The sequence below is a fragment of the Protopterus annectens genome, chromosome 1.part1 (genome assembly GCF_019279795.1).
Source record: "Protopterus annectens isolate FY-2018-M chromosome 1.part1, PAN1.0, whole genome shotgun sequence".
Classification (NCBI taxonomy): domain Eukaryota; kingdom Metazoa; phylum Chordata; order Ceratodontiformes; family Protopteridae; genus Protopterus; species Protopterus annectens.
Window position 1 is genome coordinate 337,820,636 of NC_056726.1, and position 18,727 is coordinate 337,839,362.

At 36.3% G+C, this 18,727-nt stretch overlaps 1 protein-coding gene across 2 annotated transcripts in view; it reads left to right on the forward strand.

The window, feature by feature from the left end:
- CCDC68 (coiled-coil domain containing 68) overlaps positions 1–18,727 on the forward strand; it is a 1,130,692-nt gene that overhangs the window by 757,196 nt on the left and 354,769 nt on the right. For both annotated transcript variants that reach the window (XM_044075050.1, XM_044075059.1), the window contains one exon: positions 5,675–5,769. In XM_044075050.1, coding sequence (XP_043930985.1) covers positions 5,675–5,769 — 95 coding nt within the window. The remainder of the gene's footprint in view (positions 1–5,674; positions 5,770–18,727) is intronic.

Consider the following 18,727-nt stretch of genomic DNA (forward strand, 5'->3'; position numbering starts at 1 on the left):
TGGGTTATGTTGTCTGAGGAAGTGCATGGATTTTATGTACGAAAGCGCTTACAATAAATAGTTTCTGTGGATTGGTTTCTCTGCTTTTTCATTTTTGTATATATTTATTTTATTGTAGTGTGATCTCGGAGTTAGTATATATAATGTAGTGGGGGTGTGGGGGGCACAGTCCCCCACATGGGGGGTGTTGTGGGGTTTGCCCCCCCCCTGCAAAACTGACTGTAAAGTGTTGTTTTTTTATTTTTATTGCCACTTTGGTGAGCCAGAATTCACAAAAGTGCACTTTCGCAAAAATAAGGTTGTACTTTTATTTGAAGAAACATAACTTTGACTAATAAAAGTAGACCCATATACATATATATATATATACCTCCTGGCAATAATATCCCTATACTCAAACACTTTCTTGCCTGCATCTCTCAAACCATCTCCTACGAAACCATTATTCTAGGGGATGTAAACAACGACTGGAATAGTCTGTTCTCTAACTGCCATAATGCTAGCATTAACCTATACGGCTTCTCTCAACTCATCACATCCCCAACTCATTCTAATCAACAATCTACTACTAGCACCACTCTTGACTGGATACTTACCTCTCACCCCAGCCACTATCATAATGCTTCCACTCCCCCTGACACACTCAGTGATCACCACTCTACCTCCATCCAACGTCACCTGTCTCAAACGCCTAAATCTCACAAATATAAGGATTGTCAAAATCTATCTAGCTTCAATGCAATATATTTAATCAAACACTCTCCTCAATAAATTGGTCTTTTCTATTTAACCTCCCCCTCGAAGAAGCTGTTCTCCAATTTAACAGCATCTTTCTTAACACCCTCAACTCCCTGGCCCCTATCAGAAGAATTCAGGTTAAAACCAACTATGCTCCCTGGATAAGCAAAGAAACTCTCTCCCTCATGCAGAAGAGAGACAATACATGGAAAATCTGGAATAAGTTCAAAACCCCCTCTGGACTCCAACACTATAGTGAACTATGAAATACCCCAAAAAACAAGTCACCCTTGACAAAAAATCCTTTTATCTTGACCCACAGAGAAGCCCCCACTCTAACCTCTAAACATTCTGGAGTACCATCAATAAGCTCTTACACCCAGGAAACCCATCTCCTCCTAACGCATCCCCTAACAGCTCTCCCCTCAAAACTGCCACTAATCAAACGAAACAAGGACAACCCCCACCACAAAACTCCTTTCTCAATCAAGCCTATCCTCACATCCATCATCAGATCTCTACTGTATAGATTAAAACCCTGCTTCCCTTCTGCCGACAACCTGCCTCCACTATACCTCAAACTCGCAGCCCCCTCTATTGCCTATCCAGTCTCCATACTTATCAGTAGGTCAATTCAGGAAAACTTTGTCCCAAACATCTGGAAAAAGTCTTATATTATACCCTTACATAAAGGATGTAACTCCACTGACCCCTCCAGTTTCAGGCCTATTGCTATTCTATCCTCTCTTTCTAAGATGTTGGAAAAGTGTGTACACAAACATCTAATTTCACATCTCATTCAGGTAAACCTCTTCACCCCAACACAACACGGTTTCCATCCACATCCTAGCACAACTACAGCATTACTATCCTTCACTCACTCTTATCTTTACATCTCTCAATAATAACAAACTAGTGTCATGCCTCTTCCTTGACCTCTCTAAAGCTTTTGACACTGTGTCCCACAACCTCTTTCTCTCCAAACTTTCTTCCTTCAGTCTCTCTACCTCTACTCTCTGCTGGTTCTCTTCATACATATAAAACAGAGCTCAGTCTATCAAATGCCTCTCTGTTACTTTGCCTTTCCACTCTGTTCAAACTGGTGTTCCCAAAGGCTCCATCCTGGGCCCACTGCTATTTAACATCTTTACTAATAATCTCCACTAATCCTGCCCTCACCTCATATGCATACAAATGCCAGGTTTACAATTTACTATTTGGTAGAGATTTGTAGACTGGTAGCTAACTGTGAACATTGTAAATGGGGGGCGGTCTACATGTATAGGCAAATAAACAAACATAAAACAGAGACAAAGACTGACAGAGGAGGTGCTGACACACTTTGGGGTGGGGAATAGTGCAATTACAGACATAAAGACAGAGGAAGGACATTGGTGATGGGGAGGCTGAGACAACAAACAGGAGAGGGAGGTGACACACATGGAAGGGGAACACAAGAATGGGGGCTAGAGTGAGTATGCTTTTCTGTATCACACTACCTGCAAGACCTGCAGAAAGGTCAGTCAGCATTCAAACCATCCTCTCCACTGGGTCTTGTGAAAGGGGATGACAGCAGGGACAAGGAGCAAAGCTACTCTGTAAACCACATGATGAACCTTTTCAGATGGCTGATGTGGGTTTCAAGCCACTGGTCAATCATGTTCCCCATCACCTCCACTAGCTCCCTGTGGGTGATGTACTGCATACCCATGACAGTGCTACTTGAAGAGAGACAATATTGCACCTGTCTTGCTAGCATATACTCCTGAGCTGAGGAGCACTAGTCAGGTCAGGGAAGGAACAGACCTTTAATTTTTCTTTTGATGCTTTTCATCTCTCTTAGAGTTTAGGGGTACAAGAGGGAACCACACCAGGTGCTAGATGAACTATGGCTCTGGTGTGGTCAGTATACATTTTTATCATTGTAGTTGCATAAGACATTGTGCATCAGAAATGCATGTGTTTCTGCTACTTAGGATATTGTCTGCTGTCTCCCAGATCTATTTGTGTTCTTGACATGGTACAGTCATTGTATGTCATTATGCTATACATTATTAATACACACATGCCTAAAAGTGCATGCAGTCATAAACATGGCCTACTAGTGGACACCTAGTGGAAGAAGTTACATGGCTCTTACTGACGAGCACTATGTTGTCAGCGGCCAGTAAATGGCCTCATCATTTAGGGTCCACATTTTATTTAACTGCTCCATATATTTTGTTTGTTAATATTTTATTTTATTTTTTAGGGATGGGGGTTGTTTCAGAATACAGGCAGGACAGATATATCCATATTTATTCCGTATGTGTGTACTGTTCATCACAGTGATGGATCAAGGCCAGATACCTAAAGCCACATAGGCACCCTACAGTTTACATTACTGCATGCATATATGAGGTAAGGATGTGACTTTTCTCACATGCTTTTTCTTTTCCAGTTTAGAACAAGATGCCCAAATGTGGCATACAATGTAAATATATGTTCTCCCATGCAGAGCATGAGATCTTGTTGAAGAACCTCCATCTCCATGGTCAGTGGCTGATCGTCCATGATAAATCAGACCAGCCCTTTCTCAAACCTGTTTGGCAGGATGTGATAAATGACATTAATTCTGTCAGTGGCCAGGCAGGACTCACAGGCATGTGAGATAGCAGGCCACCAACATAATTAGAGCTGCTAAAAGTGGTGGGGTTGTCAGTGAGTATAGCCTGTTATATATACATTTTTAGTAATGTGGCTGGCAGTAACTATAGTCTGTTGCATAAACATGTTTAGTGGTGGGGCTGCCAGTGAGTATAGCCTGTTACATATACATGTTTAGTTGTGTGGCTGGCATTGACTATATTCTGTTACATATACATATTTAGTTGCTTAGCCGATAGTGATTATAGCCTGTTACATATACATGTTTAGCAGTGTGGCTGGCAGTGAATGCAGCCTGTTACATATACATGTTTAGTAGAGTGACTGGTAGTGAGTATAGCCTATTATGTATACATGTTTAGTGGTGTGGCTATCAGTGAGTATATCCTATTACCTATACATGTTTAGTAATGTTGCTGGCAGTGAATATAGCCTGCTACATATGCACATTTAGTAATGTGGCTGGCAGTGAGTACACCCTGTTACCTATACATGTATAGTAAGCTGGCTGGCATAGAGTGTAGGCTGTTACATATACATGTTTAGCAGTGTGGCTGGCACTGAGTATAGCCTGTTACATATACATGTTTAGTAGAGTGGCTATCAGTGAGTATATCCTATTACCTATACATGCTTAGTAATGTTGCTGGCAGTGAGTATAGCTTGTTACATATGTACATTTAGTAATGTGGCTGGCAGTGAGTACACCCTGTTACATATACATGTTTAGTAAGGTGGCTGGCATAGAGTGTAGCCTGTTACACAATAATGTTTAATGGTGTGGCTATCAGTGAGTATATCCTATTACCTATGCAGCTGGCAGTGAGTATAGCCTGTTACATGTAAACATTTAGTAATGTGGCTGGCAGTGAGTACAGCCTGTTACATATACATGTTTAGCAGTGTGGCTAGTAGTGAGTACAGCCTGTTACATATATATATGTTTAGTAGTGTGGCTGACAGTGAGTACAACCTGTTTACATGTCCATGTTTAGCAGTGTGGCTGGCAGTCAGTTGTTTAGATTTACATGTTTAGTAGTGTGGCTGGCAGTGAGTGCAGCCTTTTCCATACACATGTTTAGTAATGTGGCGGCTACCCCATGCGTGCTTTCATGATTTATCTCCTGTAACTCCAGGATTTTACTCAGTTCAAGTCCAGCAGTAGTGCCTATTGCCAAAGTATATATACATCTTTGAATTGCTTTTCCATGTTCTTTACCCTCATTTGGCTTTGCAAGTGCATTCCTTGTAATAATATTTTTATTACCCATGTCATTAGACCACCATGTGCATATTGTGCATGCCAAAGATTTTCTCAGGTTTCCCTACTTGTGTTGAGTGTATCTTTAAATTGCCTCCCACTTTGTACATACCACTTACTGCAAAAATTCACATAATGTAATATGGAAAATGTTTTTGAATTCCAGGGATGATATTTTAAAACTAAAGAGTTTAAAGTCAGAGGGCAAGCAGCAATGCTTACTGTACTTTTTAGTAGACTGCTATATTTTATGTCTTGTTTTGTTGATTTCTTGCCCTTCTCATTTAATTGGTTGTCATAGATGGTTGTGCATGATCTTTTGTTATTTAATGAGCTTCCTTTATAAGTGGTTGCTTCTGCACAGAAGGCTATCGCAAGATACTAGAGTCTTCATTGCATTTTGTAAAAGAGATCTTTATCAGAGTAATTTCTGTTAGTACTGATTGTTGTTGTGTCTCTCGGCTTTTCCCGGTTAGGGGTCACCACAGCAGAACTCCGGTCCGCTAATGATTGGCAGTTGATTTTTATGTGCTGAGTTGCCGGCCCTAACGCACAACCTTCAACAAAGGTACGCCCATTCACGCATGTCTCCACAGAAGATGCTCTAGCTGAGAATCGAATGGGACAACATCTTGCTGTGAGGCGACAATGCTACCGCAGCACCACCACCACCGCGGATGTTGATTGTTGTTTGACTGCTGTCACTTAATACATATAGAAGTATCTACATACTTGCTCAGAATAATATTTTACTGCTGGAACATTTTAGCCCCAGCTGAAATATATATTTTAATAAGGCCTAAAATTATTCATGTTATTGGATGATTTTACAGACTGTTCATTTATCTAATCATGTCATTTTACTACCTACAACTGTAGATTCTAAGCTTAACATATTGATGTACTTCAAAAGATCATAACAGTAATTTATAATAAAAAAACTGTAACAATAACTAGATTGTTATTCTTCTGTATGATACCTGATACACTGGAATTCATTCACATTTATTAATCTCTTTTTTTTTAAAGGAAAAGAATGAATTGGAAGGAAAAAAGCAATATATTGAAGAAGAGATAAAGAGAGGTGCAATAAATTCACAACCTGTTGAAGAGAATCTTAAAAGGTTAGTAGTTCATACGTGAATAATCATTACGAAATATTTCTTATAAAACAATCTAGACTATCAGTGTGAAAACAAGCTGTTAGTGATTTTCATTTTAATTAGCTAAAACTTTTTTTCTGTTAATTGTTTTTGCCCCTCCCACCAACAACTGGCAATCAGCTACTCTTTGTAGTCCCTCCTCATTTACTTGAAGTACTGCACTCAAACCTCCTCAAGGCTTTCTTTGACAATGTTCTGGGCAGTGAAGAGATCAAGGTACCCTGGTAAAGTGTCACATTGCTGCTGAGTAAAGATTTTTTGTTATGCCCTAAATTGCACTCCACTTACATGCACCAATACGGACAGACATGCAATGGGTATGCTGATATATCATCCCACCTCTGCAGTGACTCAGCCAATACCCCATCATCTCCAACTCGACCAGGCCATAAAATCTTTCAGTGACACATTTCTAGCTATTCCAAATAGCAGTACCAACTCGTACATGTCATGTTAAAAATAGGAAATTGCCGTGGATATCAAAGGAAATCATTAGACTTCAAAAACTAAGGGACAAAACCTGGTTTCAATATCAGAAATCTAAAGAAAATAAAACTCTGTTAGCAAACCAGCAGCTCCACAATCAAACAAAAAAACAACTCAAACTAGACAAAAAAAGCATATTATACATCTCTGCAAAACAAATATGAAAACAATCCCAAAAATGTTCTGGCAGCCTATTAACTCACTCCTCCACCCAGGTAGAGCCACAATCCCAGAACCAACAACCAATAACCAAAGCATGAGTATTGCTTCACAAATCAACACCTACTTTATAAATACCATCCTCTCCTTAGTTACAGGGAACAATTCCACCCCACCATCTCTTCCACCTAATATGGTAACTAACAACAAATTGTTTGACGTCAGACTTGTCCCAACTAACACTATAAGAACAATGCTGAAAAAACTGAAACCATCTTCCTTAGCAGCTGACCAACTCCTCAAACATTACCTCAAACTTTCAGCTGATGCCATAGCTCTGCCTATCTCCATTCTGGTAAATAAGTCTATAGCAGAACAATATATCCCAATATTATGGAAAATGTCCTACATCACCCCTCTACATAAAGAAGGAACATCAACAAAATTAAACAATTATAGACCCGTAGCCATCCTTTGCCCTGTGTCAAAATTCTGGAAAAACGTATATGCGCTCAATTACTGCAATACCTGCTATCTCACAACCTTATCTCTCCCTACAACACGGTTTCAGACCAAAACCCAGCATCACCACAGCCCTAATTAATTTCTCTAACACCATCATCCAACTCAGAAATTAAAACCAGCAAGTAGCATCAATCTTCCTAGACATGTCAAAAGCATTCAACACTGTCTACCATCATGAACTCCTTAATATTCTTGCCTCACTAAACCTATCAAATACTTCCCTCTCCTGATTCCTAAGCTATCTTTCTGACAGACAACAAACAGTATGATGAAAATCTGAACTCTCAACACTTTTGCCTGACCCTTCTTTTCACCATCTTCTCTGATGATCTAGCCTCATCCTCAACACACACTAAAATATTTCAGTATGCAGATGATTCAACTTTATTCTGCTCAGCAGATACCTTACCAGGCCTAGCCCAACAAGCTTTTAATGATATTGAAACATACCTAAGCAAATCACAACTAATCCTCAATACACAGTTAATGCTATTTACCAGTAGCAAATAATCACCTACCACCCCTCCTTTCACCATTCTCTCAGCAATCAACATAGTCATCCAACCAGTTGAGCATACAAAACTCCTTGGCATGACTATCGACAACAAACTCAGATTTGAACAACACATAGCCATCACAATTGAGAAAGTTCACATCAGTCTTGGCTGACTGTACAGAAGCAAGCCATTCCTCACTGACATTATGAGACTAGCCATATCCAGAACCTTCCTCCTCTCTACACTCCTTTATGCTTTCCCCTTATTTACCAACTTAAAAAAAATCAGACTTAAACAAATTGGAAACTTGCTAAAATCAGACTTAAGCAAATTGGAAACTTGCTACAACAAAATAGCCTGCTTCATAGCCAACCTTCCCTAACAAACCCAACATTTTATAGCTCTACATCAATTAAATTGGCTCAACCTACCTAACCTTCTATATCTCTACCACCATAAATTCACACACAATATCATCTTCCATCCTGACAATTTCCCATCCCTCAAGGAACTTGTTCCCTACTCATGCCGACAAAGTCTAATATCTGCAGACAGAAACCTTCTCACAGTGAACAAAGCTAACAACACTCACGGTAAAGCCCTATTCTCAAATCAAATAGCCAAATTATGGAACTCTCTACCCCACAACCTCCAAAACACTCCTGAATCTGCCAGTTTCAAACAACTACTATTTCAACATCTATCCAAAAACTGGCATTTCTCCTGTGCCAAACCTGACTGACCAGATATTTATAATTTTCTCATCAGACTGTTCACTCCTTACCTCATTTTCTCCATCTCCTCAGAGTTATTACTACTAAAAAAAAAAAAAAAAAAATATATATATGTGTGTGTGTACATATATATATGTGTATATATATATATATATATATATATATATATATAAAGGAAATCTCATTTATTTGTTCATAACTATTATTTAATATATATGCAGTACTAATTTTATTTTTCTTGCAGTGATCTTTACTGAAATGCTTCTGTGCTTTTCTTTGTGAACCTGTATCTACTAGAACACTATATTGAATACTTCTTTGTAGAGACTAACTAGTTGATGTGTATTCTGCATCTTACTATATGTATACTATTGTACTATCTATTTACTTTATTTTGCTTATATTTCTGTGAAGCTTTTCTCCCTGGGCCTCTGCTGAAAATGGGCTTCTGGCCCAGTCGGACTTTCCTGGTAAACAAATGTAAATAAATAATTAAACAAATAAATAAATACCCTGCTCCACTGAAGACAGTGCTTCCCAGTTTACCCCCTGTCTCTATCAGAGATCAATCACAAGGTCCAATCAATTGTATGCCCACCCCCACCAAAGATAGGCACACACATCTTCCCCTTAATGTCTCAAATGCCCAAGCTGATAATCAAACCTCGGTCACCTGGGCCATACTTTGGTCTTTATCCCTTTATGTCAGAGTATGTACCTTTATGTCAGAGTAAGTATGCCAGTTTATTCAAAACAAAACAAAACATAGTATTATAATAATGTCTAATTCCAGGCTATTACAACCTTTTTAGGATGTGACTCTTATTATGTATTAATTACTAATTCAAATAAAACAGTATACAAAATATAGTTTCTGTTAAAAATGTAGTTAAAAATATATTTCTATCTCTGTCGTCCATTTAGAACAATTATTTCCACTTGCTGTTGACTGAAATGAAGAGGTCTTTGCTAGTCAATAGAATACTAACCAATTTTTGTAGTTATGATTTTATTGTTCTATATCTGGACTACATTATGCTCATGAGTTGTATATTCTGTCTGCATTATCATGTAGAAGTCATATTGAAGAAGTCACAAAACTACTAAATAACTTTTGATTTTCTAGTCTTTCTGGGAAGACTGCACATACTCCATCTGCATAACTTAATGATTAGGAAAGCTGAAGGAAAAACATAATTATTGTTCAGAAAATTAAATAGTATTCATACCTTAGTGATTTGACTGTGGTAACAGAATTAGATAGTTGTAAAATTAGAAATGTCCCCATAATAAGATATAGAAACTAATATTTAACATAAGCAGGTTTAAAATTAAACCTTGACATCAGAACAAGCATATGGAACTTAAAGCATTTTCTCTTTGGAATGATTATATGATTTTTTTATCTTCAGGACTATTAAGATAAACAAAAGATATGATGCAATCCAGTCCTGTTTTCTCATTCCTACAGCGAAATTCTATAAAGTTACTATAGTACAGCAGAATGAATATAACATGCTTATTTATTTGCTGAGTTTCTATAATTATGGTAGGTATTATAGCTCTCATCCAAAACTCACCCATGTTAGGGCACCTACAAAACAAAATTTAATATACAGCAACGAAAAAAAGTAATGCTGGCATTATACTTATAACACATTTAATATTCCCACAATGACAGCAGTGATGTTGACATACTTTCATTCTGAGTGTTTAGAATACATTATCTGTGAAACAAGCCTAATTTGTATCTGTCTATCTATCTATCTGTCTATCTATCTATATGTCTATCTATCTAGTTATCTATTTATCTAGCTGTCTATGTGTGTGCAGATAAATGTTTAAATATGCATGTATTTATAAATATCTATTTATTTATTTAGTTAATAGTTTAATGCAGACGACTAAGCGTTTACAATAAAAACAGCATTAATAAGGACAGGAAATAATTTAACACTGCAAGGTTCAAACAAGTGCATTTAAAATAATAACGATGTAAGGAAATAAAAGTTCAACTAGACCTAATCCAAAATTCAAAAATGAAAAATTCACTCAAATAGCCATAACAGATCTGCAATAACCCTTCTAAATTTTGGACAGTTGCTGGTTGCAAATAACTGGAGCAAAATTAAAAAAAAATGAGTTCATCTCCCAAGTCTGTGATGAAGCCTCTAGAACAACAAGGAGCCCCATACTGGATGACCTGAGCTATCTTGGTGGGGACAGTACCTCAACAACTCTTTAAGGTATACAGGACTGCAATTGTGGTAGATCAGCATTCAGACCTTAAGCAGGCATCTTTTAGCAATCAGAAAGTATGGTTTTCTTAAATGTGTTATTGTTACAGTTTAGAAATACATTCATATAGGCGGTGTGTAGATAGTGTGAAGAATCTGTAGGCATAACTAGGTTTAAAAGCCATGTCATGGTTCTTATGTTCATATGTTTCTGAGCAATAGATGAAAAGTAGTTTGATGCATGTAGTGTGCTGCTGCTTTAAAATTTTAAATCCAAACATACCTGTGATGGAAGCCCAAAGGTCTAGTGTGTAAACATTTACTAGTGCTTGAGGCCATGAGGAGCTTGCTAGCCCTTCTTTCACTAAATAGGTTAAATATATTGTAGTAATGTTTTTGATGGTCTGGGGAAGGGACTGTTTATGGGAATAAAAGTGTGGGACACACCTACAGGACAGTACCTTAGAGGAAGCAATGAAGAAGGGAAATAGGAGTGTACACACACACACACACACACACACACACACACACACACACACACACACACACACAAATATATATGTGTAGTCTGACAAGAAATACCACCAATATGGATACTTACATAGTTACAAAAAATAACCAGTTTATCAGAGGCTAAAAAGGTCTTGTGGAAAAATGCAACCAGGCTTCAGTGCATAAACAAAAAAAGTTTGTATACCTTAATGAGCATTATATAATACATGTTCATTAGTATTAAAAAATGAGCACACTGATTGGGAACCCAACCAGCATGCCTGTTGTGAAACAATTAGTAAGCTAACAAGCCACTCAATAAACCGTTAAAAACTAGTTTGTTGATACAACTTTTTAATGATAAAATAAAAACGATGATACATCGACAAAAATATCTCCATACTAAGCGCTTTCACCCAACATCATAAAGGGCATCTTCAGAGTACAAATTCTTTAAAATGAAAGCCATCCTTTAAATACTTTGAATTAAATAGGTAAATTAATTAAATAATTGTATAATTGCATAATTATTACTGAAGGAACACTAAAATTCGTCTAAGCCCCAAAACAAATGTCCAATACTGTGAACAATAAATAAAACCTAACAGTTGTTTTTCAAGTAAATGTTTGATAAACAGTAAATAGATAGAAAAGATTAAAAAAGATTAAAAAAGATTAAAAAAGGTTAAAAAGTGAACAGCAGTCACAAACATGCAAAAATCTCACAAGGTTTAGATATAGTAAACACATACTTAAATATGAATTTGATAATATGTAGTACTACTACAATACATCTACATTACTACTTTCTTAATATATTTAATGTGTGAATTTATATACTTGTGAATAAATAAATAAATAGCAAATATTCAATTTTAAACTATTCCAATACTGGATATCTGTTCTAAAATGTAATAAATTGTAAATGTAATAATAATAATATATTATGTATAAATATGAACTAAAATGTTAAAATGGTTACAATTTGTTAAAATTTACTGTTTATCAAACATTTACTTGAAAAACAACTGTTAGGTTTTATTTATTATTCACAGTACTGGACATTTGTTTTGGGGCTTAGATGAATTTTAGTGTTCCTTCAGTAATAATTATGCAATTATACAATTATTTAATTAATTTACCTATTTAATTCAAAGTATTTAAAGGATGGCTTTCATTTTAAAGAATTTGTACTCTGAAGATGCCCTTTATGATTTTGGGTGAAAGCGCTTAGTACGGAGATATTTTTGTCGATGTATCATCGTTTTTATTTTATCATTAAAAAGTTGTATCAACAAACCAGTTGTTAATGGTTTATTGAGTGGCTTGTTAGCTTACTAGTCATTCAATTATATATTTAACAAGCTGTTAGTGATTTTCATTTTAATTAGCTAAAACTTTTTTTCTGTTAATTGTTTTTGCCCCTCCCACCAACAAAAGGTGAGGACAGTTTTTAAAAGGGGCAGAAATATAAAATTTGCCTTTGGTCACAATAAAGCTGTTTGGATTTCATCTGGATATTTATTGTTGGTTCCTACCTCTGTACACTGGTTTTCTGTGGCTTGTTTGTTTTACCAGTGTTTAGCTTTCTTTGGTTTATCTGGTTTATTATGGAAGCCTCCACAGGGGAAGCCAGAACCACCAATATCCTTGAACCTTCTATTCGCTCAGAAGTGGGCAAAATGCGAAAGCTTACAGGTCAGCTCAGTCAACTTATTGACATTCTTTTGCCTCTGGGAAAGGGGCTACAATCCATCCTCTCTGGTCCCAATACTGTTCTTGGCGCCAAAGACAATGTTTCTGAACCTATCCCTGGAGTTGCCACCACTCACGGATCTCACTCCACTTCTACTGCGTTCATAGCACTTCCACCTGAGGCCGACTCAGCTATTCATACACCGCCTTCTAGTTTCGATACATGGTACAAGGCAGTACCTACTTTTGATTTTCGGGAAGAACATCGGAAAGCTTCTGAAACCAACAGAACCTTTGTGGACTCCATGGCGGCGCTTGAGTCTTCACTATACAGGTACAGGGGTTTGATTCTTGACAATATGTACCTAAATGAATGCCTCAGGAAGTGTATAGTGCCCAAGGGATTACGGGTATACAAATACCCAAACAATGTTGTTGCTGGTAGCGAATTCCACTCGGAACTAATAGCAGCTTTTGACAAATGTGGTTTGGACATTGTACAAGCTATTATTCATCAAAATGAAAGAGACATCGTTTTGCTTAATGGTGACATTGGGATTTACAATCAAGCTATTGTTACTGATTTATTATTTAATGTTGACACTCAAAAACAGAAATATTACAATATTAGAAAAGAGGTTGATCGTAAATGTGATGATATTCTGAACAGAAAGTATAAAAAACTTGACAGGGATATTAGAGAATATCAAGATGGATGTCACTACCCCATTCCTCCCAAAAATCATAGATATGCTTACAAACACCCTAAACCTGTACCTATTACAGAACCAGGCCCAGGTTTAGATGATTTTGAAGAGGACAGGGGATATGAATGTGAGACAGAGTTTCTTCCTAGGAGATCAGAAAGAATACGCAATCAGCGTAATTCCAATAATGATAACCATTTTTCGCCGGTTCACCACTCCCACAGGGGGAGGGGGGGTCACAACAGGAATATGTACCAGAACAAACCCCTGTTTTGGCAACAGGAACATCAGGAATACAACTAGTCAACAGTAATGAATATAGTCATGTGTTCATTAGAGAAGGCTATTCTATTTACAACTACAGCGATTTGGAAATTACTGACACTTTTTTTGATCTTTTCACTAAAGGGTTTAAATATATACCCGGAGAAATAGCAATATCACTAGTGTTATCATGGAGCTAAAACTTTTCATTCGAAAGCTCAATTTAGAGAATTTGTTAGGAACAGGTCAAATGGCACATTACACCTCCCTTCAGAGGCCCAGTACATACAATCCACCCTTACATCCACAGCTTAGAAATTTAGAGAATAAGCTGGAATTGAAAATCAGAAACAATTTCAGAAACAGTGGATACCAAGTCAATTTGACAACACAAGAAAGTTCTTTGTTATACGAACTAGGGCATAACCCTAATATTAGGGTAATGGAGCCAGATAAGGGGGGTGGTACAGTTATCATGGACAAGATCATATATGATGGCAAAATGCATGCTCTTTTGAATAATGATTCTCGATACACAGCAGTATCCCTTAACAAAATCAATATTGCTAATATGAAAATTAATATAGCTATTAAAGATCTTTTTGATCAAAATATTATTGATTTCAGTACCTACACCTACTTGGATAATTCTTATCCTAGAGTGCCTTCTATTTTCGGGGTACCCAAGGTACATAAGGATATACATGACCCCCCACTCAGACCCATTGTAGCAGCGCAGGGTTCTAAAATTTCTCCTCTTTCTAAATTTCTTGATTGGAAGTTTAAGAACCTTTGGCCCAAGGCCAATCATTTATTGAAAGATTCTTGGGAATTTTTGAAAAAAGTCACTCCAGATTTACTAGTTCCCAATTTAAAATTTTTAACAATAGATGTAGTGGATTTGTTTTCCGTTATACCACATGAAACTGGACTAACATGGTTAGAGGAAGCTTTAACATCTTGTCTCAAGGCCAATGCTAATGAAATCTTTCTGATTCTGGAACTAATGGAATTGGTTCTAAAAAACAATTTTTTATATTTTTCAGGAGAATATTACAAATAACTACGGGGGTGGCTATGGAGGCCAATTGTGCCCCTACATATGCCGATATCATTTTATCAGTCAGGGAAAACAAATATGTACTCAATTGTGAATTTAAGGAACACTGGGTGGCCTATTTCAGATTTCTGGATGACATTTGTATCTTTTGGATAGGTTCTGATCATATTATCACTTCATTTATGGAATATTTGGCCTCCACTACCTCTTTTTTAACATTCACTTATCAAATACAGGAAGGAAAGGTGGAGTACCTAGATGTTTCACTTAGTATAGAACCAGGAAAATTTAGATCGAACATCTATAGGAAACCCACCTTTTCCAATAGTTATATTCATTTTAACAGCAGCCATCCATTATGCCAAAAGAGAGGTATAGTGAAGGGACAACTAGTCAGATTATCCCGTATGACTACAGAGGAAGATGATTACAAATTAGAATGTCATAAGTTATTCCAGATGTTCCAAGAAAGGGGCTACCCTTATGAATTTATCTCCCATATTAGGGAAGAGGTGGACCTAGGCAGAAATGGACGGTACAAGCCTATTTTGGGCTCAGGGGATATTTTTAGTATTACTGATACTACTGAACTTAAATTTGACTTTAATAAAGCTTTTATTAGCGAGTACAGCACCAATTAGGGAGTCATTAGGAATATTATACAAAATGAATGGGACAATTTCAGAGAAATTACTGATCTGGAAAATCTCAGTGATAAAAAGGTGAGGACAGTTTTTAAAAGGGGAAGAAATATAAAATTTGCCTTTGGTCACAATAAAGCTGTTTGGATTTCATCTGGATATTTATTGTTGGTTCCTACCTCCGTACACTGGTTTTCTGTGGCTCAATTATATATTTAGTTTTTTGTTTTTCGGTCTCTCAGTTTCCATTTCTATTCTGGTTGGTTGGTATTACCGTTTTCGTTTTATTTTTCACGTAGTGTACACAAATATCTGGTTTGTGACACTTAAATGTTGTTGAGAGCCATCCGGATGGAAATTTAAGCATTGGGGACAGTTCCATATTAATTATTGCAATTTGGATCGAAATGGATCGTTTAATTTTGGAACATATTGAACTAACACAAAAACTTATTAAGGCTGTACATGATAGAATGCAGAAGAGCCCGGTCACAAAAGAGATTATAGTATCCGATTCACAGGAGCAGCTTTATACCTTGCATTCTACTCCTAATACCAGTTTCAATAGACCGTCAGCTAGCAATCATTCCAGGAGTCCGACTAGAGGTGGAGTCAACACAGGAAGTGACACTCGAGTTGACCCACGCTCTAACTCCACACAGAACACTAGGGGCAGACAGAATGGAGGTACGCTAGATGCAGCAGCAGGAAACAAAATAAATTATACAGAACTTAAACATTTTTTAGCAGCTCCTTCACTGTGTGACCAACAGCATTTGAAGGGTAGAGATATGGGAAGTCTAAATACTCAATTCAAGGAGTTTGAACATTTGTTACGGACTTACAAGTCAATTCAAATGGATAATGCATTTCTGAAAGATCCGTGGAACTGGGACAAGTACCCAAAGGACTACGTGTTTTCAAACTACCTTGTGGTTTTAAAGAAGGTACTGTTTTATTTGATGAGCTAACTGAATTATTTGACAAAACTGGACTGGAACTTTTAAAGCTTGTTATACGTAATAACAATCTAAAATTGGTATCTTTAAATGAACAACTGTGTTTGTTAGACAGAAGTATAAAACAGGATTTGTTATATGAACACAACAAGTTTCGTTTAGAAAACATTTTTAAAGACATGGACAAATTTGTTAATAAAGGGTTAGACATTAAAAATCACAAACTTAGTAGAGTCACTTCTGATTATAAGAATAAGAAGGTTTATACTCATTTTAAAGAATACAAGAACATGAAACGTAACATTACAACTACTGAGGTTGGTTCTGGTAGAGAAGTGAATAGAGCCCCTCCTAATGAGACATCAAATAGAGTTGAAAACAATTTTGAAGAGGAAAGTCAGGGTTTTTTTTTAGAAGAACCCACTCTCAGGAGATCAGAACAGTTACGAGAGGTTATGGCAGTCACAATTATCAGCAGCAGAAATTACAACAGAACAGTAGAGAGAGCCAATTCTTGGCGCAGATAAGTTCATGCTTTGCAGTAGATCAAACTGATGAAAATGATTTTAATATACCAGATTATGCCCTTCAGTTGCTTGACATTAATTGTACCAACATAACAACGAATGGACATTGAGCATTTGATTTTGGAATAGCTGAAATTTCTGGTACTGTAGACAGTGATAATTACTGTTCCATTGTTACTGAAGGGGGTTTTAGTTTATACAATTTCACAGACAAAAAGTTTGACAAGGATTCTTTAGCCCTATTTAGAAGAGGTTTTACTTTTGTGCCTTCTTTTAAATCAGACATAGGCAAACTGTTAATTAATTTAAAACTGTACACTAGAATATTGAATTTAAAAGTCTTTTTTTCAAACAACACTAATCATATTTGTGATTCTGGTAACTTTACTATAAAACATAGTAGTACATTTATACCCCCACAGAATTTTATGATTCATATTTTTGAAACATTATGTGAAAGTCAGATTAGGAGATTACTAACCAAAAAAACATACAATATGCAAAACTTGACCTCAGCGGAAGTATTTTGTTTGACAGAATTAACTACGTCAGGTAACTACAGAATTATGAAACCTGACAAAGGACGGGGTGTAGTTATAATGACAAATACAGATTACTATAATAAGATGACCAACATGTTGGGTGATAGTAACACCTATGAAAAAGTAAGTAAAAGTGAAACGTATAGAGCATACACTAAGATTGATTGGTTATTATATGAATATTTAATGGACAGAATTATTAACAAGGATGAGTTTTCTTATTTATCAGTTGAGTTTCCAGTTATTCCATCCATTTTCGGAATTCCCAAAATACACAAGAATACACATAACCCCCCATTTTGTCCTATTGTTTCTGCAAGGGGATCCAAGACAGAGGCTATTGGTGCATATATAGATTTTCATTGTAAGGAGACAATTAGCAAACTTCCACATGTGTTAAAGGATTCCTGGCACTGTCTTGATTTGATAAGACAAAGCAAGGAAAGAATTGGGCCTAATGTTTTTATGGCTACAATAGATGTAGTGAATTTATTCACAGTAATTCCACATATAGAAGGTTTGGAAATGTTTGAGGCAACTCTATTAAAATTTAGTGGTATGGAAGGCTCAAAATGTAGATTCTTGACAGAATTGATGGAAATTGTTCTTGAAAACAACTTTTTATACATGAATGAAGAATATTATAGACATAAAACTGGTGTGGCCATGGGGGCAAGATGTGCCCCAATATATGCAAACTTGGTTTTAACACACTGGGAGACAGAGCATGTTTTTACATCCCCTTTTTGGAATAAAATTGTTGTTTATCTACGATATTTGGATGATATACTAATTGTTTGGAAGGGAAGTAAGGGCAAATTTGCTGAATTTGTAGAATTTTGGGGTAAGACATCTAGTTTTCTAAAATTCACTAATCAAATTTATAACAATTATTGTGCATTTTTAGACATAGTTTTCTCATTTCAAAACAACAGCATACAATCCAATATTTTCAGGAAAAATACTTTTTCAAATTCCTTTTTACATTTTGACAGCTGTCATCCATACTACCAAAAGAAGAATTTAAGGGCCAGATGGTGAGGCTGTCTAGAATTATTAGTAATGATGAAGTATTTAATTTAGAGATGGAAAAACTATCTAATATGTTTTTAGACAGGAGTTATCCAAATGATTTAGTATTTAATATCAAGAAAGAGATTAATGTTAAAAGGTATTCATTGTACCGACCTATCATTAAATTTGGTGTCAGCAACACAATGGAAGATAAAAAAGCTAAGTCCAGACAGGACACTTTTATTTTACCATACAATGAAACATCTCCTCAAATTGCAAGCATTATTCATGAAATTTGGAACAGTGTTATTAGTAGCAATGGAGAATTATTAGAAGTGGTGGGTACATATCCTAAGATCACCTATAGTAGAGGTAGAAAT